The sequence below is a fragment of the Python bivittatus genome, unplaced genomic scaffold, assembly GCF_059951505.1.
Source record: "Python bivittatus isolate LINGU-HERP-01145 unplaced genomic scaffold, Pbiv_v1 ctg000370_np1212, whole genome shotgun sequence".
Classification (NCBI taxonomy): domain Eukaryota; kingdom Metazoa; phylum Chordata; class Lepidosauria; order Squamata; family Pythonidae; genus Python; species Python bivittatus.
Genome location: NW_028277062.1, coordinates 3,769,480 through 3,789,518, shown reverse-complemented (window position 1 = coordinate 3,789,518; position 20,039 = coordinate 3,769,480). Strand labels below are relative to the sequence as shown.

Below are 20,039 nucleotides of genomic sequence, written 5' to 3'. Positions count from 1 at the left end.
GATGCAACTTCGCAGCAGCATTGCCTGTGCTGTTCCAGCTTTTCTGCATCCTTCCCCCCACCCAGCAATGCTTCACCTTCTGCCCCAGAAGGAAAGCTGCCCTCACCCCCCCCCACCCAGCCCACTGGCTGGACTTGGGATTAGGCTTCAGGGCTGCCATCTGTCTGTGCGCCCTTTGGCCCCGGGAGGAACATGGGAGCCCCTGGTTGGTGTGAGCGGCCCCATTTTCCTTCCCCCCCAGCAGGCCCCAAACACACTTCCCACAGATGCTGCTGGCCCCCCTCCTCCTGGCTCTCCCTGTTGCTGCGGCAGCAGCCGTGCTCCCCACCCCCGCCGAGCACTGCGAATCCGAGATGAACAAGATCAAGGATCTGCTCCAGGTGAGCTGCGTGGGCAAGGGGCTGCCCAGCATCCCCGCCGGGCTGCCCAAGGACACGGGGATCCTGCTGCTTGGCTCCAACTCCCTGGCCCGGGTGGCCATGGCTTCCTTCCAGCACCTGCAGCAGCTGAGCGAGCTGGACCTGTCCAACAACAGCCTGGAAGCCCTGGAGGCCAGCGCACCGCTGCCCAAACTCCAGCAGCTGCTCCTGTCCCACAACAGCCTGGGGAGCCTGCCGGACTTCCAGGGACTGCCCGGCCTGAAGCGCCTGGCCCTGGGGCATAACAACATCTCCCGTGTGCCCGAGGGGGCCTTCCGCGACCTGGGGCAGCTGCGGGACCTGGAGCTCCAAGGCAACCGCCTGCGGCGCCTGCCCGCGGGAGCCTTCCAGGGCCTGGGGGAACTGAGGGACCTGGACCTGTCGGAGAACCTCCTGGAGGGGCTGCCCCCGGACCTGCTGGCGGAGCTGCCCAACCTGGAGATCCTGCGGCTGGAAAGGAACCGGCCACGGCGCGTGCCAGATGGCTTCTTTTCCGAGGAGGCTGCGTATGCATACATCTACCTGGCTGGGAACCCCTGGCTGTGCGACTGCCAGCTGCTGTACTTGAAGAGGGTCAGCCTGTCACACGTTTCTGGGGCTGCTGCCGAAGCGGGGGAGAGCGAGGGGAGCACCCCAGCAGCCTCAAAGCAGCCTCACGGAACACATCTTCCGCAAGAGCAGGACAGGAAACGGCCAAGACCGCATGGCCGGTTCGCTGCACAGCGTTCTCCGATGGGCGAAGGCACTCCCAAGGGTTGGACGCCTTCCTAGCGGCGCTTTGGGCCCAGGCAGCTCTGCTCTGCCTCACTCACCATGGGCGGAGGGGACGCGGGATCCCCCCAGGCATTATCCAGCCCCCGCGAAAGGCAGCACCTCCCACACACGGAAATCGAGTCCCATCAGAGCTTGAAGAGCGTCCCCGCGGGGACACGCCAGCCAGGACGATGCAAGGTGGAAGCCTGGCAGAGCCCTTCTCTCGGGTGTCTCCCAAAGTGCCCCCCCACCCCAGTCCCCCCTCCAGCTCCACCCAACTCAAGGAAGAAAAGGCTCAGAGGGGCAGTCACTTCAGACCATGATCGCGTTTACTCAGTTGAAAGCAAAATTAAGCGGCCGCTTGCTTCTGCGGCAACCCCTGCAGCGGGCCCGGGGCCCAAGCACATCCCCTTCCTCAATAAATAACGTCCGCCCTCCGCTCCTGGGAGGAGTCAGTCCGTCCTCGTGATTGGCGGGACAGGAGAGGGGGGGCCCCTGCCTTTTCATCTGCCATAGGTGGGGGGGCATCAGGGAGACAGGCCCTCAGGTCCCGAGAAAGAACTTCCTGTAGAACTTGTTCAGCTGCTCCAGGAAGATGAACGTCAAGACGGTGTGGGGGCCCAGGCGGGCATAGTACGGGGTGAAGCCCTTCCACAGGCTGAAAAAGCCTTCATAGCGGACAACCTTCACCAGCACATCCTGAAAAAGGGCGAAAGAAACACAAGGCCGTGAACTCCAAGAAAGCAGCAGAACGTGCTGGCCCGCCGAGAATCCCCCAACGTGGACGGCGGACCAAGGAGCTGCCCCACGTAGCCGTAGGTCTTTGCCAGAGGTAGCTGAGCCTGGGGAGGGAAAAAGGCTGCAGCAGCAGCAGCCAGCACAGGATCACCGATGTGTGCGCGCACACAGCTGGCCTGGAGCCCCACTGCTGAGCCCCAGCAGACCCAGCCCACTGGCCTGGACTTTGCCTCTCCCCGAGGCCTGCTAAAGTCCAGCAACACCCTATCCCGCCCTGGCTGCCTCCCACGACCAGACCCTTCCTCCCACAAGGAAGCAATGCAGGGGCACGGGAGGCACAGTGCAGCCACATCACCCTCTCCCCGAGGCAGCCCCCACCCCAACGGCCTTGGTCTGCGGGCCGAAGCTAGACTGAGACCCCCCCAGGTTATCTGGATCTTGCCTGGATTCGGCCTCTGCAGTTTCACTCCCACCACCCAAGGTCCAGCCTAGAACAGCCTAATGGAAACACTGAACCCGGTCAAAGGCCCCGGGGCCAAAGAGATGGGCAGTGACCAAATTTGAAATATATTCTTAACCGTGAAAGCGGTTTCTTAAACCCTTTCTGGAAGGCCGAGGAGGAGGATTTCTCAAAGAGAGACACTCTAGATTGCGGAGCAGCGAAGGCTTTCTGGGTGAGGACTGCCTGCCTCAGCCAGGCCGAGACACAGGCAGCGCCGGGGCGAGCCCTTGCCCAGGCCCAGCTGGCACTGAGCCCCCCGAGATTCGAGAGCGCGCCCTGGGACGGCTTCTTCGCCGATCTGGGGCCAAAGACCGTCCTCAGCCCGCTTCCTAGCCGCAACCGGACCTCACAAGCACCAGCTGCGGCTGCTCGCTGAAGGGGCAACCGGGGGGAAGCGCGAGGGGCGGTCCTGGTCTTCAACTCTTCCGTATTTTCAGTAGCGGCTGGGATGGGATGCTTATCAGATTTGCAGATGGTTGGGGTAGCTAATATCCCACAGGAGAAACAGGCTAACGCAAACGAGGCTGAACAGAAACAAGTTTTTCACTTAAATGCCAAGGTACAGGGTGGGGGGTACTTGGCTTGGAGCAGTCCAGCAGTTTTAGGCTGTGCCAACAGAAGCAGAATTTCCAAATCGTGAATTGTTCCAGAGGATTTGGAACAATTCGGTCAGACTCCAGCACCCCACACAGTTCTGGGCATCCGAGTGCAAGGAGGATTCAGGGGAACTGGAGCACCATCAGAGACTGGAAAGGGAGCACCCGCCACCCTCGAAGGAAGGCCTTCTCGAAGCAGGGGGGGCTTCCCTCACAAGGGCAGCATCTGCTCCCTTTCATGAAGGGACTCCAAGCCCACAGGAATCCAAAACCGCTGGGAAGCAGTGGCCAAGGTCAGCTCTCCCGGACCTGCCCCAAACCTGGGCAACCGGCTAAGCCGGCCGTCTCAACACGCTTGGGCTCCTCTGTTGAAGGCAGATGGGAACCGGGAAAGCCCCCCTGCGCTCCTCTAACACGCTGAGCTGGCACACGCTGGCCCTAGATGCGCCTTGAGGAGGGTCTCTTCGAAACTGCTGAAGGTGGTCGGGAAGCACTGCTGGCCCCATCCCTGGAGGAGGCGGCCCCGGCTGCGCCTTCTGGCTGAGCGTGGCTCCCCAGCAGGCCCCCCACTTAGGATCCAAGCTTTCGAGCGATGTCGTGGGGGTGGGGGGGGCAAGGCCCCAGAGCCAGCCCCTCTGAAGCAGAACATGCTGCCTCTGAAGGCGCTGTCCTTCCAAATCCTTTCAGCAGGCTTTGGCATTGGGGGGGTGGTCTTCCTGCGGCCAGAGCGGTCCAGTGATTCGGTGCTGCTGCTGCTGCTGCTGCTGCTGCTGCTGAGGGCCTGCTGTTCTCTGAGTTACGAGGAAACCCAGCGCGTCAATGCAGACACAGCCGCCGACGCGTCATCCCTGCACGCACGAGCCAGGCTGACCGCACTCACCAACCCATTCCGGTATTCAGGCTTCCCGTCAATCATCCGCATGTTCTGGATCCTGAGGAAAGGATGCAGGAGAGGCAACAGACCTTCAGCCGGAGAGGGAGGCCAGGCTGAAGCGACCGTGTGCCCCAGGGAAGCCACCATCGCTGCCCCTGGTGCCCCCAGAAAGAGGAGCACCTAGAGAAGACCTCGATTTCCGAAAAGCATCTAGCATGGCGTTTCTCAGCCTTGGCAGCTTCGAGAAGCGGGCGCTGCAGATACAAAGCCCGCACGTCTTAGAGCTGCTGGGGTTGAGAAACACCAGCTCGGCAGGTCCCCCGCGCTCTCTCCTCCACTCCCTCCTGGCCGGCCAAGATGGCCTCTCGGCTTTTGGGAGAGGAGCCCGACCTGGTCTTGGCGATGTCCACTGGCATGGAGGCCGCTGTTGTCACCAACCCACTAATCATGCTAGCGCAGAAGTGGCAAAAGATGTTGTCTTCGAAGTACCCTGGAGGTGAGGTAAAGGAAGGGGGGGCTGTTGCCGCTGCATCGTCCAGGCCGAGCCTCTGCCCAGGATCTCTGCGCGAGAGACAAGCTGCTCAGCCACAGCAGGGCGGACAGGCAGAGGCTGAACCCCCCGCAGCTCCTCCCTCCCTCGCTGCTGCTGCAGGACCAACAGCCGCCCCCCGCCCCCCCCCCCCCCCGGTGCAGACAGCAGCCACGGCTCGGCTCGCCAGGCAAAGGCAGTGGGGACGCCCCCTCGAGGGCAGCCCGCGTACCAGAGTCCAGGAGGAACTGCTTCGACTGGGAGTAGGAGGCCAGCTGGGCCGCGTTGACGACCACCGCCCGGGCCATGGTGGGGACGCATCCCTAGGGCAAAAGAAGGGAGCGGAGAAGCAGCGCTCGGCCCCTCCCGTGGCCCGGCTTCCTCGGGGGGAGGGGGCTCTTAGGAGCCGGGGAAGGCCAACTGGGCCCTCCTGTTGCAGGGGACCGGGCAGGTGGCGCTGCTCCAGGAGGAGGACAGGGAAAGGGCGGGGGCCGCGGCCTCGAGATGCCGCCCGGGCTCCCCTCGGTCTGTCGCTGCGATCCCAGGCGGCCCCAGGGCCACCCAGCAGCCGGCTCAGCTCCCCGGGCAACGGGGGGGCAACGGGGCGGCCGGCCCCGCGGCGACAGGCTGGTCCCGGGCTCTCCTACCCTCCAGAGCGTGGGGACCCCTTCCTCGCGGGTTATCCGCAGCAGCGCGTTGAAGACGTTGGTGTAGCCGCGCCGCTGCTCGGGAGGCAGCCTGCCGGAGAGAGAGAGCGCGAGAGGAGAGGAGAGGAGAGGGAGGGTGGCGGCCGCTGCCCGGCCGCTGCCCGCCCACCGGCCCGCGCGGGGCACCCACCTGCCGTCCGCGGTCATCCGGATGAGCGCCACTTCGGCCGGGGTGCCCACGAAGGCCCCGGTGGCGCCGGCCGTCATCCCGATCAGCGCCTTCAGGAAGAAGCTGGGCGGCGTCCCGTCGGCGGCCGTGAGTCTCTCGAAGAGGACGGTGTAGATGCCCAGGCGGGTGGTCGTGTAGGTGGCCTGGCGGAGCAGGCCGGCGGAGAGCCTGCGGGGGCAGCCGTCAGCGCCCGCGCCCCCCGCCCCGCCCCGCCCCGCCGCGCCCCCCGCCCGCCCGCCCGCCCGCCCGCAGCGCGCGCCTACCCGGTGTAGATGCCGCGCACGCCCTCGCGGCGCAGGATGCTGCCCACCGCGTGCAGGCTGGTCCGGTACTCGCGTGCCTTGGCGCCCTCGCCGCTCAGCTGCATCCGGTTCTTCACCAGGTCCAGCGGCTGCACGAAGACCGTGGCCGCCATGCTGCGCCGGGGGCAAGAGAGCGAGAGTTGAGGGCCGCGGCAGCTGCGGCGGGCCGGGCCGGGCCGGGCCGGGCCGGGCCGGGCGCGGGCGCGGTGGGGCGCGCGGCTCACCCGGCCAGGCCGCCGAAGAGGAACTTGACGGACTTAGGCGAGGTCTTGGGCCGCGCGGGCCCCGCCGCGCCTCCCGCCGCCATGCCGGCTCGCTAGCGCCGGGATCAAGGTGACTCGGGACGGGGGCGGGGCCGGGAGTGCGCGCGCAGCGGCGGCGGGCGGGCGGGAGGCCCCGCCTTCGGACTACCGCTCCCAGCATTCCCGGCCCCACCGGGGGCGCCGCCGCCCGGCCCGCCCCCTCTCGCGAGAGGGCCGCGTCCTCCCGTTGCGCGCGGACTGGTAAACAGAGGCGCAGCGGTGGACGCCCCTGCCGGGAGGTGAGCGCCGCGGGCGGGGCTGGGGCGGCCCCCGGTCCCCGTGTGGGCGGGGGCCGCGCGGCCGGGCAGGAGCGCTCCTCGCGCCCCGCGCGGCTGCCCGAAGGGGCGCGGGGCCGCGGCGGGGAGGGCCGCGGCGTCCGCCCGCGGGAGCGGCGCCCGTCCCTCGGCCTCTGCGCAGCGGCTGCCCGGGCGCGCTCGCCGGCGGAAGGGGGCGGGGGCGCCGAGCGCAGCCGACCCGCTGCAGGGCGGGCCCCGCGGTGCGGCGGCCGTCGGCCGCCGGTGCAGCGGGAGCGGGGGAAGCGGCGCGCCCGGAGGAAGCGTGGCCGGCTCGGCGCTTCCGCGGCCGGTCTGCGCCCGCGGGGAGCCCGGGCGGCGCCGGCGCGGAGAAGCGAGGGCCGCCGAGAGGCCCGGGCCCGAAGCCCCTGCGCCTTCTGCTGAGGGGCCGGGCCGGGCGGGAGCGGCCGCTCGGATGGTCGCCGCCGCCGCCGCCGGGCGGCAGGGCAGCCGGGCCCCCGGAGCCCCGGGCGTTGGGCGAGGGGCGGGGCGGGGGCGCGACCGAGCGGCCCCTCGAGAGCGCCGCGGGGGCGGGTCGGCGCGCTGATCCCGCGACGGTGAAGAGTCCTTCGCCTCCCGGAGGCGCTCCCCGCGGTCGGCCGGTCGGTCAGGAACGGCCGGCCCGTGGCCGCCGAGGCCGAGGAAGCGGCGGGAAGCCTCGGGCGACGCGGCCTCTGGACTGAGCCCGGCGAGGGCTCCCCCTCTGGGGGCCGGGGCTGCCTTTGGAGGCGGCCCCGCCCCGATCCGCCGCCGCCGCCGCCGCCGCGGGGCCTCTGACGGAGAGGACGGCGGCTGGCAGAAGGCAGGGCAAGGGAGGGCGGGTGGGCGGCTGGCGCGGTCGCCCACCGCTGCTCCGGCCTTCCTGGATTCCCGCGTCCTCCTCAGGGGAGCCTTGCGGCGTCAGCACACTGGCGACGCCGTGGGCCAAAGCATCTGGAGGGAAGCAGTGAGATACAGGTCGTCCTCGTTTAGCGGCCACAGTTGGGCCTGGCGACTCAGTTGTTAAGCGAAGCGGTCGCTAAGCGAAACCGTGACTCTGCTTATGATCTTCCTTCAGCTTTCATTTGCTTTACGGACCTGGGAAGGTCATACGTGCGAGGACGGGTCACAAAGTTAATTTTTCATCACCGTCGTGACTGTGAATGGTCACTGTACAAGGTGGTTGCTAAACAAGGATTGCCTGTATAAGCCTTCCACGTGGAACCTTGCAGATCTCTTCTATCAGAAGATGCTAGATTATGAAGAGCCCGGAGTGGGCTCTGAGGCGTCCTGCAGGCCGGCACCCCCTTTGAGGCCCATCCTCCAGAGCCTCCTGCTGGGGCTCCCATGGGGCCAAAGGCTCCAAGGGCCTGGGAGAAGTCTGGCTTGGACTGTATGGTGGAGAAAAACTCCTTAGGATAGGCCTGAACACCGCGCTCAGCTCTTTGGTCAGTGCCCAGAATGCGCACCCAGTTGGGAGCTTAGTTCCGCAATATATTTAGCCACGTTACGGCTTACTTGGCCTGAGTGTACTGTGTGAATCCAGCCAATTGTGGCTTAATCATTGAACCGTGATACAGCAAACCCTGGCTTAGCATGATGGGTGAAAAGGCCTTGTTCAGCCTTGCTGCTCAGCGAAGCCCCTGGCAGCCGGCCTGCCAGCTGTTCTGAGGAAGGAGGAAGCTGACCCGGTGCCAAGAGCTTCTCCTGCCCTGCCCTGCCCTGCCCTGCCCTGCCCTGCCCTGCCCTGCCCTCCAGGTGCCCTGCAAAGGAGGTGGTTGGAGGGGAAGAAGAGGGTGGTTCCTGCCCTGAATTCCAGAGGTTGGCATGGGGTCTTTGTGCCACCACAAGTCGATCCTCTTCAGCTGCCTTTTAATTTTCTATTTGCTCAGTGGCAATGCTGATCCTGACCTTTGGGGGAAACCTGCGGCTGGGAAGCCCCCTTTCCTACTCAAAATAGGGGAACAGCTCCCTTATTTTGGGAGGGGGATGTGTTGGCTGCCTGGCGAAGGGGACAGTTCAACCTCTTCAGTTCAGGCAGGCCCTATTCCAGGGTTGACCCTTTCCTGGGCCCAGGATGCAGCTGGGACAGGTGCAGGCTCCCTGTCAGCCCCCATGCAGCTGCCCCCCCCAAAAGGCAGAGTTGGTGCTGGAAGTCCTAGGAAGGGGACCCACATTAAAATGGCAGACGGGGTCGTGCCTTGAGATAAATCTCTGGGGAAATCCTTGCAGAGCACTGCGCCCGGCTTTGGTCCCTGAAAAACAGGATTTGACAGCGGGAGAAGGGGCTGAGAACGGGGAGTCTGGAAGGCAAGGCGGAGGGCAGCATGGCACCCCACAGGGTCTGGAGCCTTTGCACTTGGAGTTGAGAGCGAGGGGGGGTGGTCAGATCCATGGCGGAGCCCACCCGCCCTCAAGCAGCCGAGGGATGACCTGGGGCACCAGTATCCCCCGGTTGACGCTTAGAGATGTTTCTGCAGTTCTTCCCATTGTCTCTGGGGGTCCTGTGTGCCTCCTGCCCCCAGCATGCCAGGACTGAGTGTCATTCTCCGTTGTGCCAGGGGGCTGGGGAGCGGACTTTGTAGGTAGCCCAAGCAAGCTCATTCTAGGAGAGGCGTCGAGAAGGGAGGCTGGGGCTGAGCCTGTCCCCTCTGGGAAGGGCTGATCGATGATGGCCTTTTTGAGCTCCCCGATGACGAACGGGAACGAGGTCAGTCCACGACTGGGGAAAAGGGGCACGGGAAGAGGCCGGGGATAATTATCACAGCACTGCTTGTCCCCGTTGGGGCTCAGGGCCCAGCTGGTCGGGCGGCCACCTCCCCTACCCGAGAGGTGTGCATCGGACCTGCCTGGAAGCCGCTTTGCGTGCCGCAGCCCTGATGGGGCTCTTGCACCTTCTCCCCAGGAGCTCCTGCGGGCCGCCTCCTCCTGCTTCAGGATGCCGCCCAGGCACCTCCTTCCGGCCGCCGCAGCCCTTGTCCTGCCAGTGTGCCTGTTGTGGGAGCTGCCGGCCGCAAAGGGCTACATCCATGCGGTGAGCTCCCCCGCCCCCCCCGGCACAGCGTGGGGTCCCTGGTGGGATGGCTGAATCTCCCCCCAGGTTTGCAGGCTGCCACCTGAAACGCCAGCTCTGGCCACCAGAGGGCGTGTGGACCGTGGCAAGGCCTGGCCCAGCCCAGCCCAGCCCAGCCCAGCCCAGCCCAGCTGGGTAAGATGGCCTCCCCATGGCTGGGCTGAGCCGTTGGGGCCTGTGGTCCTGCTTCCCTACCAGGGGAGGGGCTGAATTGGCATCCCAGGTTGCAGCAGCCTGAACAGTTTGCACCTTGTGCAGCTGGGCTGGAGAAGGGAGATTGCAGCAAGGGGGGGGGGGTGCCCAAAGGCCGGCTCCCCTGGGGCTGCTGAGCAGAGGAGGGCATCACAGCTGCAGGCAGTGCACCCCACTGGCCCCCTGCTGCTCTGGCTGCCCCCATTCACTCCCTCCTCCCTCCTCAGGTGTCAGACCACAACACCAGCATGGAGTTCTCTGATCTGCCGGCCATTTTCGGGTACCCGCTGCCCCATGAAGGACTCGTGGTGGGTATCTAGGTGGGCGGAAAGCTGTCCCCTCCCCCCCCCTTTCCCTCCCTCCCTGAACTGCCTGCCGCCTCCCCAGGGCCTCCTGGTGGAAGCCAGGCCAGCCAACGCCTGCCTACCGCTTGAGGTGCCTCCGTCCAACAGCAGCGTCTTCATCGCCCTTGTCCGGCGGTACAACTGCAGCTTTGATGTCAAGGTGAGGGGCTGGAGGAGGGCCCCAGAAAGCCCCCTCACTTCTGGGAGGCTTGCAGAGCAGAGGCGTTTGGGAGAGCGGCCTCACCCCGCCCGTGTCTCCTGCCAGGTCTACCACGCCCAGCAGGCTGGGTTCCTGGGAGTCATTGTGCACAACGTTGGCTCTGATGATCTGCTCAACATGGTTTGGGAGGACGGTGAGTCAAGGAGGCGGCTGTACTCTGGGTCTTCGGGGACCCTCCAACCCGTCCTCCTCTGACCGCCCCCCTTTTTTCTCCAGAAGAGCTGCGCAGGCGCATCACTGTCCCTTCCGTCTTCACCGGTGAAACAGCAGCCACGTACCTGCGTAGCCTCTTCACTTACGAGAGAGGGTAGGCGCCGCGGCACAGCTGGAGGCAGGGGTGATGGGGAGGACTGGGGGGCTCAGGACAAAAGGACTCCCCTGCAGCTGGTCTAACTACTGCACCCCAGCTTTTCTCTAGAGCAAGGGCGTACGACTGGCTCAGAAAGGCGTCGAAGTACAGTAACGGGAAAAGAATGAAGGTGCTCGCAGGCAGCAGTCCGAGCCAATTGAATCATGGTGGCAGCAATGTTAAACTTAGGAAGTTGTGCACATGCACAGGGACATGGTTTCCTGCAGCACTGGGGCTTCTGACCGGTGGTGGGAGTGGGCAGTCCACTTTGTGCCCTGTGCTGAAGATGCGCTGTTTCAGTTCCTGGCTCTCCGAATCTCAGCATCCTCTGGCCTTTGAGGTCCAGCCAAGGCCTTCGCTGAGAATTCAGACGACGCGGATTCCATGTGGGCGAACCCTTGCTGTCTTGGCACAAGGGAGAACCTCCCCCAACTCCTAGCCCTTCTCAAACCCTTTCTGGGAAGGGCTCTGGGATGTGGCCAGGACCCTTTTTTCAAGGAACCCTCCTGCTTGGGAACCTTTCCAGCATTAGGGAGAGTGGATCTCTATGGTCTGGTCTCCCAGGGATCTAATGCCTCTCCTCCTCCTCCTCCTCCTCAGGGGCCACGTGGTCCTGATCCCGGAATACATCTTCCCGCTGGGCTACTACCTCATCCCGTTCACAGGAGTGGTGGGCGTTGTGATTGCCGTGATGTGCACCATCTTGGTGAGGGGCCACGGGTCCAGCGGGGAAGGGGACCTCATCCAGTGGGGGTGGAGGTTGGCTAGATGTCTTGATGTTCCTCACTAGAGGGGATGTGCCATAAAGATACGTCCTGAGCCCAGGTTTGCGTCGCGCGAGAGCTGCACTCACAGCGTGCGCTGTGCCCCAAGGCCGCGCTTTGTTTCCCGCAGGGCAGAACCAGCTGGCACCGGACAACTAGCCCAGTGTCAGATAGTACAGTGAGGCTCCCGCGACAATGATAGAAGAAGCTGAGCTGATTCTGTCAGCTCCGCGTTTCCAGATATAGGTTCGCCTCTGCTCTGCTTTCCCGGGGTTTTGAGAACACCGGCGTGTCGCGCGCGTGCACCCACCCTGGGTGAGATTCGCCTGGAGTCTGGGAAACCCCTTTCCTTGGCAGATCGTTCGTTGTATCCAACATCGGAAGAGGATGCGGAAGGACCGCCTGTCCAAGGAGCAGCTGAAACAGATCCCGGTGCACAAGTACAAGAAAGGTGAGTGGGCTCTGGGGCGGGTGCCCCGCCTGGGCCCCCAGGGTGGTCTCTGGAGTGGCTGCAGCTGGAGGGGGCTTTGCAGGCTGAGCAAGCCAGAGTTGGGGGCCCTGCCGGCTTCTGCTTGGCTCCCCCAGAGGAGGCCCTTTGTGGCCACATCCCGCAACGGACGACGCCACTGCTGCCGCTGCAGCCATTCCCCCCCCACCTCCCACCAGCTGGTGCATTTCCTTCCTTCCCTTTTCAAGCCAGGGGAAGGAGCAGCATGTACGCGCCGGTCTTTGGGGGCGTCTGGCCCCTCCGCTAGGTGGGGAAGGAGAAGGCGGCGTTTCCCATCCTGTCCTGGGGAGAGCGGGAGGGCTGAAGGCTGGATGCTGGGGCAAGGGTGACCTTCCAGGGACCACTCCCCTCCCCAAGCTGACCGCTTTGCGTGTCCCAGGTCTTGGGCCTATTCAGGCCAGAAGCCTTTGGCCTGGCTGCTGGCAGTGCTTCCTCCTCCCCCTTTTGGAGGGGGGCTTTGAGCAAGGGTTGGCCCGAGGACCTGGGGCTGCCTGGAAGGGCTGCCCCTGGAGGGGCAGCCCCCATGCCCTCCCCAGGGCCGCGCCTCCTCCCTGCTAGCCCGCTTGGTTCTCTGCAGCAGGCTTGGATGGCTGCTCTCGCTTGGGGCGCTAATAAACACCGTTCCACCCATGGAAAAACCCTCCGGTGTGCAGCAGGGCCGGGAGACTGCTGTGCACTGCGCTCCATACTAGGAGCTGCTGTCAGGTTGTGGGGGGGCCCCTGCCCAAGGGTGCCTCCTCAGAGGCAGGGTTGGGCCTGCGTCCAGCCATGGTAGGGGGTTGGCCCGACGTTGGCTGGGCGTCTCCTCTCCCCTTCGAGGACCAGTGCCAGGAGTCTTCCGGGCACAATGGCTGCTTTTGCTCGGCCGAGGGGAGGGGGCAGGAGGGCTCGCAGCAGACCCACAGCGCAAGTGGGGCCTCAAGAGCTGCTGCCCCAATTCTTTCCCAGCCGCTCCCTCGTGAGATGCCAGGCTGCTTCCTCTGCCCCCCCCAATCCTCCTTGGTTCCCATGTGAGTCCTCGTCCCGGCATCAGCGCCGCCAGCGCCTGGGAGGCATGGCTTGTGTCATCCAGGTGGCGCTGGGGTGACCTCACACCCCGGTGGGCGAGGCAGCCCAGGAGAGCTGCAGCCCTGCCCTTCCCAGCCCTCTGCCCCCCCCAGGGGGCTGGCGGGGCTGGGAGGGGAGGCGGGCAGGGGGCGGCTCCGAAGTCAGCCCTTGCCTTTCCGAGTGCGCGTGCTGAAGGCCCCGCGGAGTGAGAGCGGGAAGGGAGGAAGGAAGCGGGCGGCCCAGCACAGCGCTCTTGCCTTATAAGGCTGTGCGCGCGGCTCTTTCGCAGCTCCGCCGCGGCGCCCTCCGACCACTTCCCTTTGCGGGCGCTGCGAGCCCGGCTTCCTGTTTTCTGGCCCTCAGAGCCTCTGCCCCCTCCCCGGCGCCCACGCGCATGGGAAGGCAGGCGGCGGGTGGGCGGGCGAAGTTGCGCGCCAGGGCGGCTTTTGGGGGAAGGGGCCAGGCGCCGCTGCCCCCTACCTGGGAGACCCCTGAGGCCCGTCTTCTTTCCTTTCAAAGGGCGTGTGATGGGGCGTGTGCGGGCAGCGTCCTCCCTGCTGGCCTGTTTCTTCCTGGGCTGAGCATCCTCTCCCTTGGCTTGCCCTGTACTGGCAGGAGAGATCTTTTGGGTGCGGGAGAAAGCCTCCTGAGACACCCCCCCCCCGGAAACTCCAGGCTCTCCCAGAAGCCACGAGGTGGATTGGGGCCACTGGGCACTGTGGGCACAGGCATTAGCAAATCGGGGCACAGCCCTAGCGGCTGTGGGGACTGACACACCCCATCTTTGCTTCTCAGGGGACGAGTATGACATCTGTGCCATCTGTCTGGAGGAGTACGAAGACGGAGACCGGCTGCGGATCCTGCCTTGCTCTCATGGTAGGGCGTGACTCCTGCCAGCAGCACGGGCCTGACTGGTGGCCTGCTTAAGGGGGCAGCCAATGTTCTGTGGTCAGAAGTCGCTGGGAGCTGTCTCCCTTGGGCACAGGGGCTCTGGCTGGCTGAAGGTCCAGCTCCTGGCAGGCAGGCCGGCCGGGGGCTCCAGGACCTGTAGCCAGCCATGGAGGTTGGCGAGGTGTGCCAATGCAGGAAGGTGGTGAGCCTGGGGCCTGCTTGTCCCCCCTCAGCGTACCACTGCAAGTGTGTGGATCCCTGGCTGACCCGGACGAAGAAGACCTGTCCGGTTTGCAAGCAGCGTGTGATCCGCTCTCCGGAGGATTCGGACTCGGACGGCGAAGAGGGCACTGACCAAGCCGTGCCTCCCCAGGACGAGGCGGAAGCACAGGACACAGGGCATGAGGAGGAAGAGGAGGAGGAGGACTCAGAGCGCACCCCCTTACTGGGCCCCTCGCCCAGCACAGCTGTGGGCCCCCCCTGCTTTGGCAGCATGGCCCAGTCCCCCCCCTCCGGCCCCCAGGGCCTCCTGGCTGAGGGCGGGGAGGAGCAGCCTCCCAGCCCTTGCTTACAGAGCCAGCTGCTGGTCTAGCCTACCGCCCAGCGGTTTGTTTCCCCCCCTTCTGGGGGCAGGCAAACCCCCTCCTCTTAGCAGAGGTATCAAAGGGTGTAGAAGAGGCCTCTACTTTCCCCCCCTCCCCCGGAGCTTCCAGGATTTCAACTTTCCACGGCTGGTGGAAGGTCCTAGTCCTTGCACACCTCCCCGCGTGGAATGGGGGAAAGGGGAGGACCAGTGGGCTGCTCTTCATGCTGAGCAGGGTGGCGTCGGTGGGTGTGCCCGGGCAAGCAGGGCAGCAGAGCAGCATCTGAGGTGGCGTTCAGCCCTCCCTCCCCGCTACAGAGCAGCCGCTGAGCCCGGCAGAACGCTGGGCTGGAAGGAATGCCCCTTTCTTCTGTGGCTCTCCCCCAGCCCCCCCAACAGGCAGAGTTCTGGCCAGGTGGGGGTTTGCCAGGGGGCTGCCCTAGGTAGTGGCTGGTGGCTTAGAGCAACACACAACCCAGGCACCCTCCTCTGCTTGTGGGAGCACTGCCAAGCAGGAGGGCCTGGACCAGAGCAGGGAGTGCTTTCTAATAGCCTGGGGGATGGGCACGGGGGCCCTGATCCTTCCCCTCCTTTGCCGCGCAGGCCTGAATTCTTCTTGTCCTCCTTGACTGGACTGGTCACGTGTCAAGAGCAGCAGCTGCAGCCTCGCCCTCCGAACTCCGTTCCCCTTGCTGCTTAGGGGGCAAGTCCCTCAGAAAAGGGGGAGCGAGACGCCCCCCTCCTGGGACCAAACCTCTCTTCCATGCTGTTGCCACTTAGCCTTCCGCCGAACACCTGGGGGGGCTCACGGTTTGTGACTTTTAACTGACTGGGAAGGTTCTGGCAAAAGGGCAGTGGGGGTCTGTGTCCCCCCAAAGGGCTGGGGAAAGGGAAGATGAAAGGACCAGGCATCCCTCTGGTCAGTCAATAAAAATACAGTTTAAATTCTGCGTTGGGTAATTTTTTTAGCAAAACGAACTGAAGATGGAAAGTGATGGGGGTGAACTGAAGATGGAAAGTGATGGGGGTGAGGAAGCCGTCCATCCCACCCTCGAAGTGCAGGCTGTGGCCGCAAGCCTGGCTCAGCTGTGTGTTTGTAAGAAGAGCGGCCTGCTGGACTTTGCGCCCTGCTCGACTCCAGCCTGTGAGGGTGGGCCTGGCCAAAGCCTAGGTGGTCAGCAGCCGAGAAGAGTGCCTGCAAACGGCAGGCAGCTTAGAGGGGCCTCCCCTCACCTGGGAACCCCAACCCAGTGGCTCCCGGGAGCAACACCCATTCGGTACCTGGTGAGGGCAGCTTCTACTTGGACTGACCACCCTTGAATTTCCTTGAACTGACCGTGTAACCTGCTCCTGCTGTCACAAAGGCCAGAGGGCTGTTCCTCCATTCTTGGCACACACCATTGTCAGGAGGGACAAGCCAGCTTCTGTCTCTGGCCCTTTTGCTTTAGCGATGGTTTTCCCCACTCAGAAACCAGGAGGGCAACCGGCCAGGCACACTATCTGGGCCTCTGCCCTGCTGGAGGGAGCGCCCAGGTCAGAGGAAAGGAGGCAGGGGCCACACTCAACACTTTCAAAGACACTCCACGTTAGAATTCAATTTGTTTTTATTTTTTCTTGTTCCAATATAGTTTTCTTCGTCAAAAAAGCTACACCTTGTAACAACCAGAAAATTTGGCAGCAATAAGGATTTGTGGTAGAAAAAAAATGGCAAAAAAGAAAACAAGGGAGGAAGGCTCGGGGAAGAGTGGGGGCATTAGAAAAAAACGGGAGAAGCGGAGGAGGGAGAGGCCGTGAGCAGGAGAAGTTGGAATATGCAGCGATCTTGTACCGGGGTGTCGGTCCTGCGATGGCAAGGCCGGGGGCCCCGGGCGGTCGCTGCCGTCTTGGACATCCTCACACCGTTCCATCAGTAGTACCACAGATGGGACCAGCAGGCGGGTCAATACTGCGACCGCCGCAAGTGGTTGGCCATCTCGTAACACTTCTTGTTGATGCAGCCGCCGTGGATCCCTTCCTTTCCCATGACGAGGACGATCGCTGTGGCGGAAGAGACGGGTCAGTGGCAAGGCCGGGCAGGGGCCCCCAAGGGAGCTCCCTGCCAAACGGTTAGGTGGGGGGGGAGAAATTGGGCACAGCAGGAGTTCCTGAATGAGGTTTAGAAAAAACAGGCCTAGAAAAAACCACACTGACGGGGAGCAGCCGAGACTGAGGGTCTGGCTAAAATGTGGCACCGCTTTTACTAGTCAAAAGTAACCTCAGGGGGCAGGGCGGACCAAGCCGGTCTGACCGGCTGCAGCTCACTGCATGGCCAAAGCCCTGCAGGAAGTCCCCCCCCCCCGTCCCTCTCAGACCCACAGTGAACGTTTTTGGCCTGTCCAATGCAGTGCCTGACGTGCCCTCTGCCCCCTCCTGGCCCTCTGAGCTCTCTTGCCAGCCATGGAGCACGATTTATGGCCCTTCCCAGGCTCAAGACAGTGGCCGCCTTATCTGCAGTGGGGCTGGCTTAAGCCACAGCTGTTTGCTCCCCTGCCCCCACCCCAAGTGGCCTGCAGAGGAGCCCCTCCACAGCTGCTGGGCAAGGGAAAGAATGCAGCCCCACCCAGGCAGAAAAACTTGGGCAGCTGCAAGAGCCCCTCCCCTTCCAACTCACTCTTGTTGGTCATGGCGGCCGTGATGTTGTAAGTGGGGGCACCGCCAGTACTCTTTGTCCGCAGATCCATGGTGCTCTCCCCATCCATGTGCAGGCTGTCCCGGATGACCGAGCACTTCTGCCCACCCAGCGTCAGCCCATTCACGAAGAGGTTGCTGCGGTCCTTCCCGACCAGGACATTCACTTCTGCGGGCTGCGGGGACCAACAGAGGCAAAGGTGATGACCTGAGGCGGCCCTCGCCTCCCCCCCAGGCAAGGAAGGCCCCAGGCTCCCAAGAGTCAGGGGGGCCAGGATTAGGGGAGCTGAAGCCCTCCCTGCAACGTGGTCTCTGCTACCCCGCCCCCTGCCCCAAAGCAGAAGCGGCTGAAACCCACTTCTTTCCTGGCTGAGAGAAGGGCTGGCACAGTTTCAGCCCCCAGGAAACAGGTCCAGATGCTTGGCCCAGAAGCCACCCTGCCCACCTGGGGGAGGGCAGCCTCTCCCCAACAGGAGCCCCGCGCGGGAGAAAGTCCTCTCAGCCAGCTTGACTGACAGCTTGACTTAGGCCCCACTGTGGGGTCTGCAGCCCCACCTGCTCTCCCAGGAAGGAAGGAAGGAAGGAAGGAAGGAAGGAAGGAAGGAAGGAAGGAAGGAAGGAAGGAAGGAAGGAAGGAAGGAAGGAAGGAAGGAAGGAGCAGCAGCGAGGAGAGAGCTGCCCCCCCCCCGAAAGCAATTCGCTTCCAGCCTTGCCTTGCGCTGCTCGAGGCACAGGTCTGAACAAAAAGGCTTCCTCCAGTTTGCCAGCGTGACGCTGAAGTGCTCACACTTGGCCTATTGCAAGCAAGACCGACGCGGGCGGGCGGCCTTCCCCGCCAGGACGGCATTCAGAGTCCCACGCAAGCTGCCCGCGGTCCGCTGGGCCGGGGGTGGCGGGGCCGGAAGCGCAGCGCAAAAGGCGGGCCCCACCTGGGCCTGCTTCTCCTTTGCCCGCTTTCCCACAAGAGGCTTACAGTCCAGCCCTGCTGAGAGCTGCGCGCGCCTGGCCTGCGTCCCAGCCCCCCGCCCCCGAAGGGAGCCCGGCCTTTGGGCACGGGCGGAGGAGAGCTGTGGCCCGCACGGGCCGCTCGGGTTAAGCCAACGGAGGGCTGGAGAGCGAGGAGGTTCCAGCAGCCCGGCCGGCCCACGTGCCGGAAGGGCCCCCCGGAACCGCACCTCTGGCCCAGGCGCTGCTGCCTGGGCTCTCGGCAAGGGGGCCGGGGCCAGGGTCGGCTGCCCGCCCTGCCAATCGCCTGCCCTCCTCCCGGCAGCCGAGGAGGCCGAGCTCTGGAGACGCCCCGGCAGCGGCAGAAACCGCGCTTCCGGCCCCCCCTCCCCTCCCCCCTCCCCCCGGTTTGCCCTTCCGCTCACGCGACGCGGGGAGCCTTCCCGGCCGCCCTCCCCTCCATTGGCACCCATCCGAGGGCGCCGAGAAGGGGGCGGCGGCGAGGGCTTCCGAGCCGGTCTCCGCCCGGTCGCGCAGGAACGGAAAAGCAAGGCGGCCTCCGCTCCTCCACCGGCGGGGAGCCGAGGCCGGCGCGAGCGCTGCTCCCCCGCACGCTGCGGCGCGGACGAGGAAAAGGGGAGCCGGGAATCTGGCCCAGCCCGGCCGCAAGGAAAGGGCCGGCCGACCCGCGGGGCGCCCGGGGATCAGGCGCCGCCTGAGCGCTCCAGGCGTGGAGACGTGGCACGGGGGAGGGGAGGGGAGGGGAGGAGGGGAGGGGAGGCTCCCCAGACCAGGGCAGCAGAGCCCGGCCCGGATGCGGGGCCCTTCCCGGCAAGCACCGGGAGGGCGGCGCAGGCCTCGGGCTCCGAGCGGGCCCCGCGCCCCCCCGTCCCCCTTTGGCCCAGGAACGCGGCGAGCGCTCGCCCCGGAGCCCGGAAGGGCAGCCGGGCGGACAGAGGAAGCGGCGAGGGTCGCCACATGCCAGCGGCTGCCGGGTCGGGGCTGGGCGCGGCAGGAAAGTTCGCTCCCGGGGGCCGCCTCGAACCGGCCGGAGACTAGCGCTGCCCCCCGCGCGGCACCCGGAGACTCCGGCCCGCCCGCCTCCTCCTGGGCCCTCCGGCCACGCCCGGCCCCCAGCTCGGCCGCCGCCACGGCGGCCACGCGCCCCACCCGAGCGGCAGAGGCGGCGAGGGTCGGGCGCGCTTCCCGAGCCAGGCCTCGGGGCCCCCAACCGGCGTGCCGCCGCCGCCGCCGCCGCTCCCACGTTGAGTCACTTCCTCCAGCGGCTGGCGCTGGCGCTGGCGCTGGCGCTGGCGCGAAGGCCCGGGCCGGGCCGGGCCGGGGCGCACGTCCAGCGGCTGCCGCCGCTCCTGGAGGCGGGCTTCCAGGCGGCGGCGGCGGCGCCCGGCACAAAGCGCCCGGGAAGGGGAAGAGGAAGAGGAAGCGGAAGCGGCCCGGGCTCGGCGCCTTGGCCCGGGCGCCGGGCCGAAGACCCCGCCACGCCCTCGCCCCACCGGCCCGGCTTCCGGGTGGCGCGGGGAGCCTCACCGTGATGTTGGCGAAGGTCTTTCCCGGGGCGGCGGCCCAGACGGAGGGCGCGTCCTTGTAGCCCACGATGGCCGCGTCCTGGCAGGTGTTGTCCGCCATCAGGCTGTCGATGTAGCAGTTCCAGCCACTCATGGCCGCGGCGACGCGCACACGCGCTTCGGCACCGGGGAGCAGGCGAGCGGGAGGCAGGCGTGGAGCGCCGGGCGCTGGGCTGAGCCGAGCCGGGCGGGCGAGTGGTCTCCGCCGGGGCCGCGAGGCGAGGGCGCAGGGCGGGCGCGAGGCTTTGCGGGCGCGCCGGGCGAGGCGACGGTGGAGCAGCTCAGGAGCGGACTGCGCCGAGGGCAGGAGGAGGCGAGCGCCCAACGAGGAGGAGGAGGAGGAGGAGGAGGAGGAAGCGGGGCGAGGAGGCGGGGCCTCGCGCGTGCGCGCGCGCTCCTCCCCTTCATTCCTTTCCTGGCGCTCCCGTCGCGGGCGAGCGCGGACGCCCGAGCGGAGGAGGGGCGTCCGGCGACTCCGAACACAAAGGGGGCGCCGCCGCCCCAGCGCTGCGGCCGCGTAGCTTTTCCGTCCCTCCAAAGGGGGTCCTCGGGGACCCGAGCCTGTCGCCCCCTCCGCGGACTTGCTGGGGGAGGGGGGCGAAAGGCCCCTCAACTCCCCGACAGAAGCGGGGGAGGTCCGGCACACCTGGAGGGCAACGGAGATCCCGGGGCTGCGGAACAGGGAGCGACCCGGCCAGCTCTCCCGC

General features: G+C 65.8%; 4 protein-coding genes across 6 annotated transcripts; 1 reads left to right on the top strand and 3 right to left on the bottom strand.

Moving 5' to 3' along the window:
- Positions 1-1,483: 1,483 nt before the first annotated feature.
- Positions 1,484-5,968, bottom strand: SLC25A11 (solute carrier family 25 member 11). The gene is made up of 8 exons (XM_088142150.1): positions 5,814-5,968; positions 5,551-5,703; positions 5,249-5,455; positions 5,059-5,149; positions 4,644-4,734; positions 4,273-4,372; positions 3,889-3,940; positions 1,484-1,871 (listed from the first exon to the last, which is right to left on the bottom strand). The coding sequence occupies exons 1-8, from the start codon at positions 5,894-5,896 to the stop codon at positions 1,716-1,718; spliced, it is 933 nt and encodes a 310-aa protein (XP_087998276.1). The 5' UTR covers positions 5,897-5,968; the 3' UTR covers positions 1,484-1,715.
- Positions 5,969-6,008: 40 nt separating this feature from the next.
- On the top strand, positions 6,009-15,083 carry RNF167 (ring finger protein 167). Of its 3 annotated transcripts, none has more exons than XM_088142121.1 (10): positions 6,009-6,130; positions 9,069-9,197; positions 9,656-9,736; positions 9,816-9,932; positions 10,038-10,125; positions 10,209-10,299; positions 10,942-11,047; positions 11,463-11,556; positions 13,456-13,536; positions 13,785-15,083. In XM_088142121.1, exons 2-10 carry the CDS (start codon positions 9,102-9,104, stop codon positions 14,141-14,143), a joined length of 1,113 nt encoding a protein of 370 aa, XP_087998247.1. In that variant the 5' UTR covers positions 6,009-6,130; positions 9,069-9,101; the 3' UTR covers positions 14,144-15,083. The 3 variants fall into 3 exon arrangements, with proteins under 3 accessions (XP_087998247.1, XP_087998246.1, XP_087998245.1); XM_088142120.1 differs by lacking the exon at positions 6,009-6,130 and adding an exon at positions 6,150-8,873 and having other exon boundaries at positions 10,212-10,299; XM_088142119.1 differs by lacking the exon at positions 6,009-6,130 and adding an exon at positions 6,152-8,873.
- A 637-nt stretch (positions 15,084-15,720) lies between these two features.
- Positions 15,721-19,663, bottom strand: PFN1 (profilin 1). The gene is made up of 3 exons (XM_088142187.1): positions 19,295-19,663; positions 16,785-16,977; positions 15,721-16,171 (listed from the first exon to the last, which is right to left on the bottom strand). Exons 1-3 carry the CDS (start codon positions 19,424-19,426, stop codon positions 16,074-16,076), a joined length of 423 nt encoding a protein of 140 aa, XP_087998313.1. The 5' UTR covers positions 19,427-19,663; the 3' UTR covers positions 15,721-16,073.
- Positions 16,984-19,288, bottom strand: LOC148215838 (uncharacterized; the record flags this gene model as incomplete). The annotated part of the gene is made up of 1 exon (XM_088142160.1): positions 16,984-19,288. A coding segment is annotated over one exon (1,395 nt), but the record flags the coding sequence as incomplete, so codon positions are not given.
- Positions 19,664-20,039: the final 376 nt, after the last annotated feature.

Bases quoted from the DNA above. Each gene is read 5' to 3' on its own strand.
- SLC25A11 (XM_088142150.1), bottom strand. From the start codon at position 5,896: ATGGCGGCGGGAGGCGCGGCGGGGCCCGCGCGGCCCAAGACCTCGCCT. The intron at 3,941-4,272 runs GTCGGGCTCCTC...TCCTTTCCTCAG, and splicing joins GTGGACATCGCCAAGACCAG to GATCCAGAACATGCGGATGA. The intron at 1,872-3,888 runs GTGAGTGCGGTC...GCCCTTTTTCAG, and splicing joins CTGAATACCGGAATGGGTTG to GATGTGCTGGTGAAGGTTGT.
- RNF167 (XM_088142119.1), top strand. From the start codon at position 8,832: ATGATGGCCTTTTTGAGCTCCCCGATGACGAACGGGAACGAG. The intron at 10,126-10,208 runs GTGAGTCAAGGA...TTTTTTCTCCAG, and splicing joins CAACATGGTTTGGGAGGACG to AAGAGCTGCGCAGGCGCATC. The intron at 13,537-13,784 runs GTAGGGCGTGAC...GTCCCCCCTCAG, and splicing joins GATCCTGCCTTGCTCTCATG to CGTACCACTGCAAGTGTGTG.
- PFN1 (XM_088142187.1), bottom strand. From the start codon at position 19,426: ATGAGTGGCTGGAACTGCTACATCGACAGCCTGATGGCGGACAACACC. The intron at 16,978-19,294 runs GTGAGGCTCCCC...TGGTCCCCGCAG, and splicing joins AGACCTTCGCCAACATCACG to CCCGCAGAAGTGAATGTCCT. The intron at 16,172-16,784 runs GTGAGTTGGAAG...CTTCCGCCACAG, and splicing joins GGCCGCCATGACCAACAAGA to CGATCGTCCTCGTCATGGGA.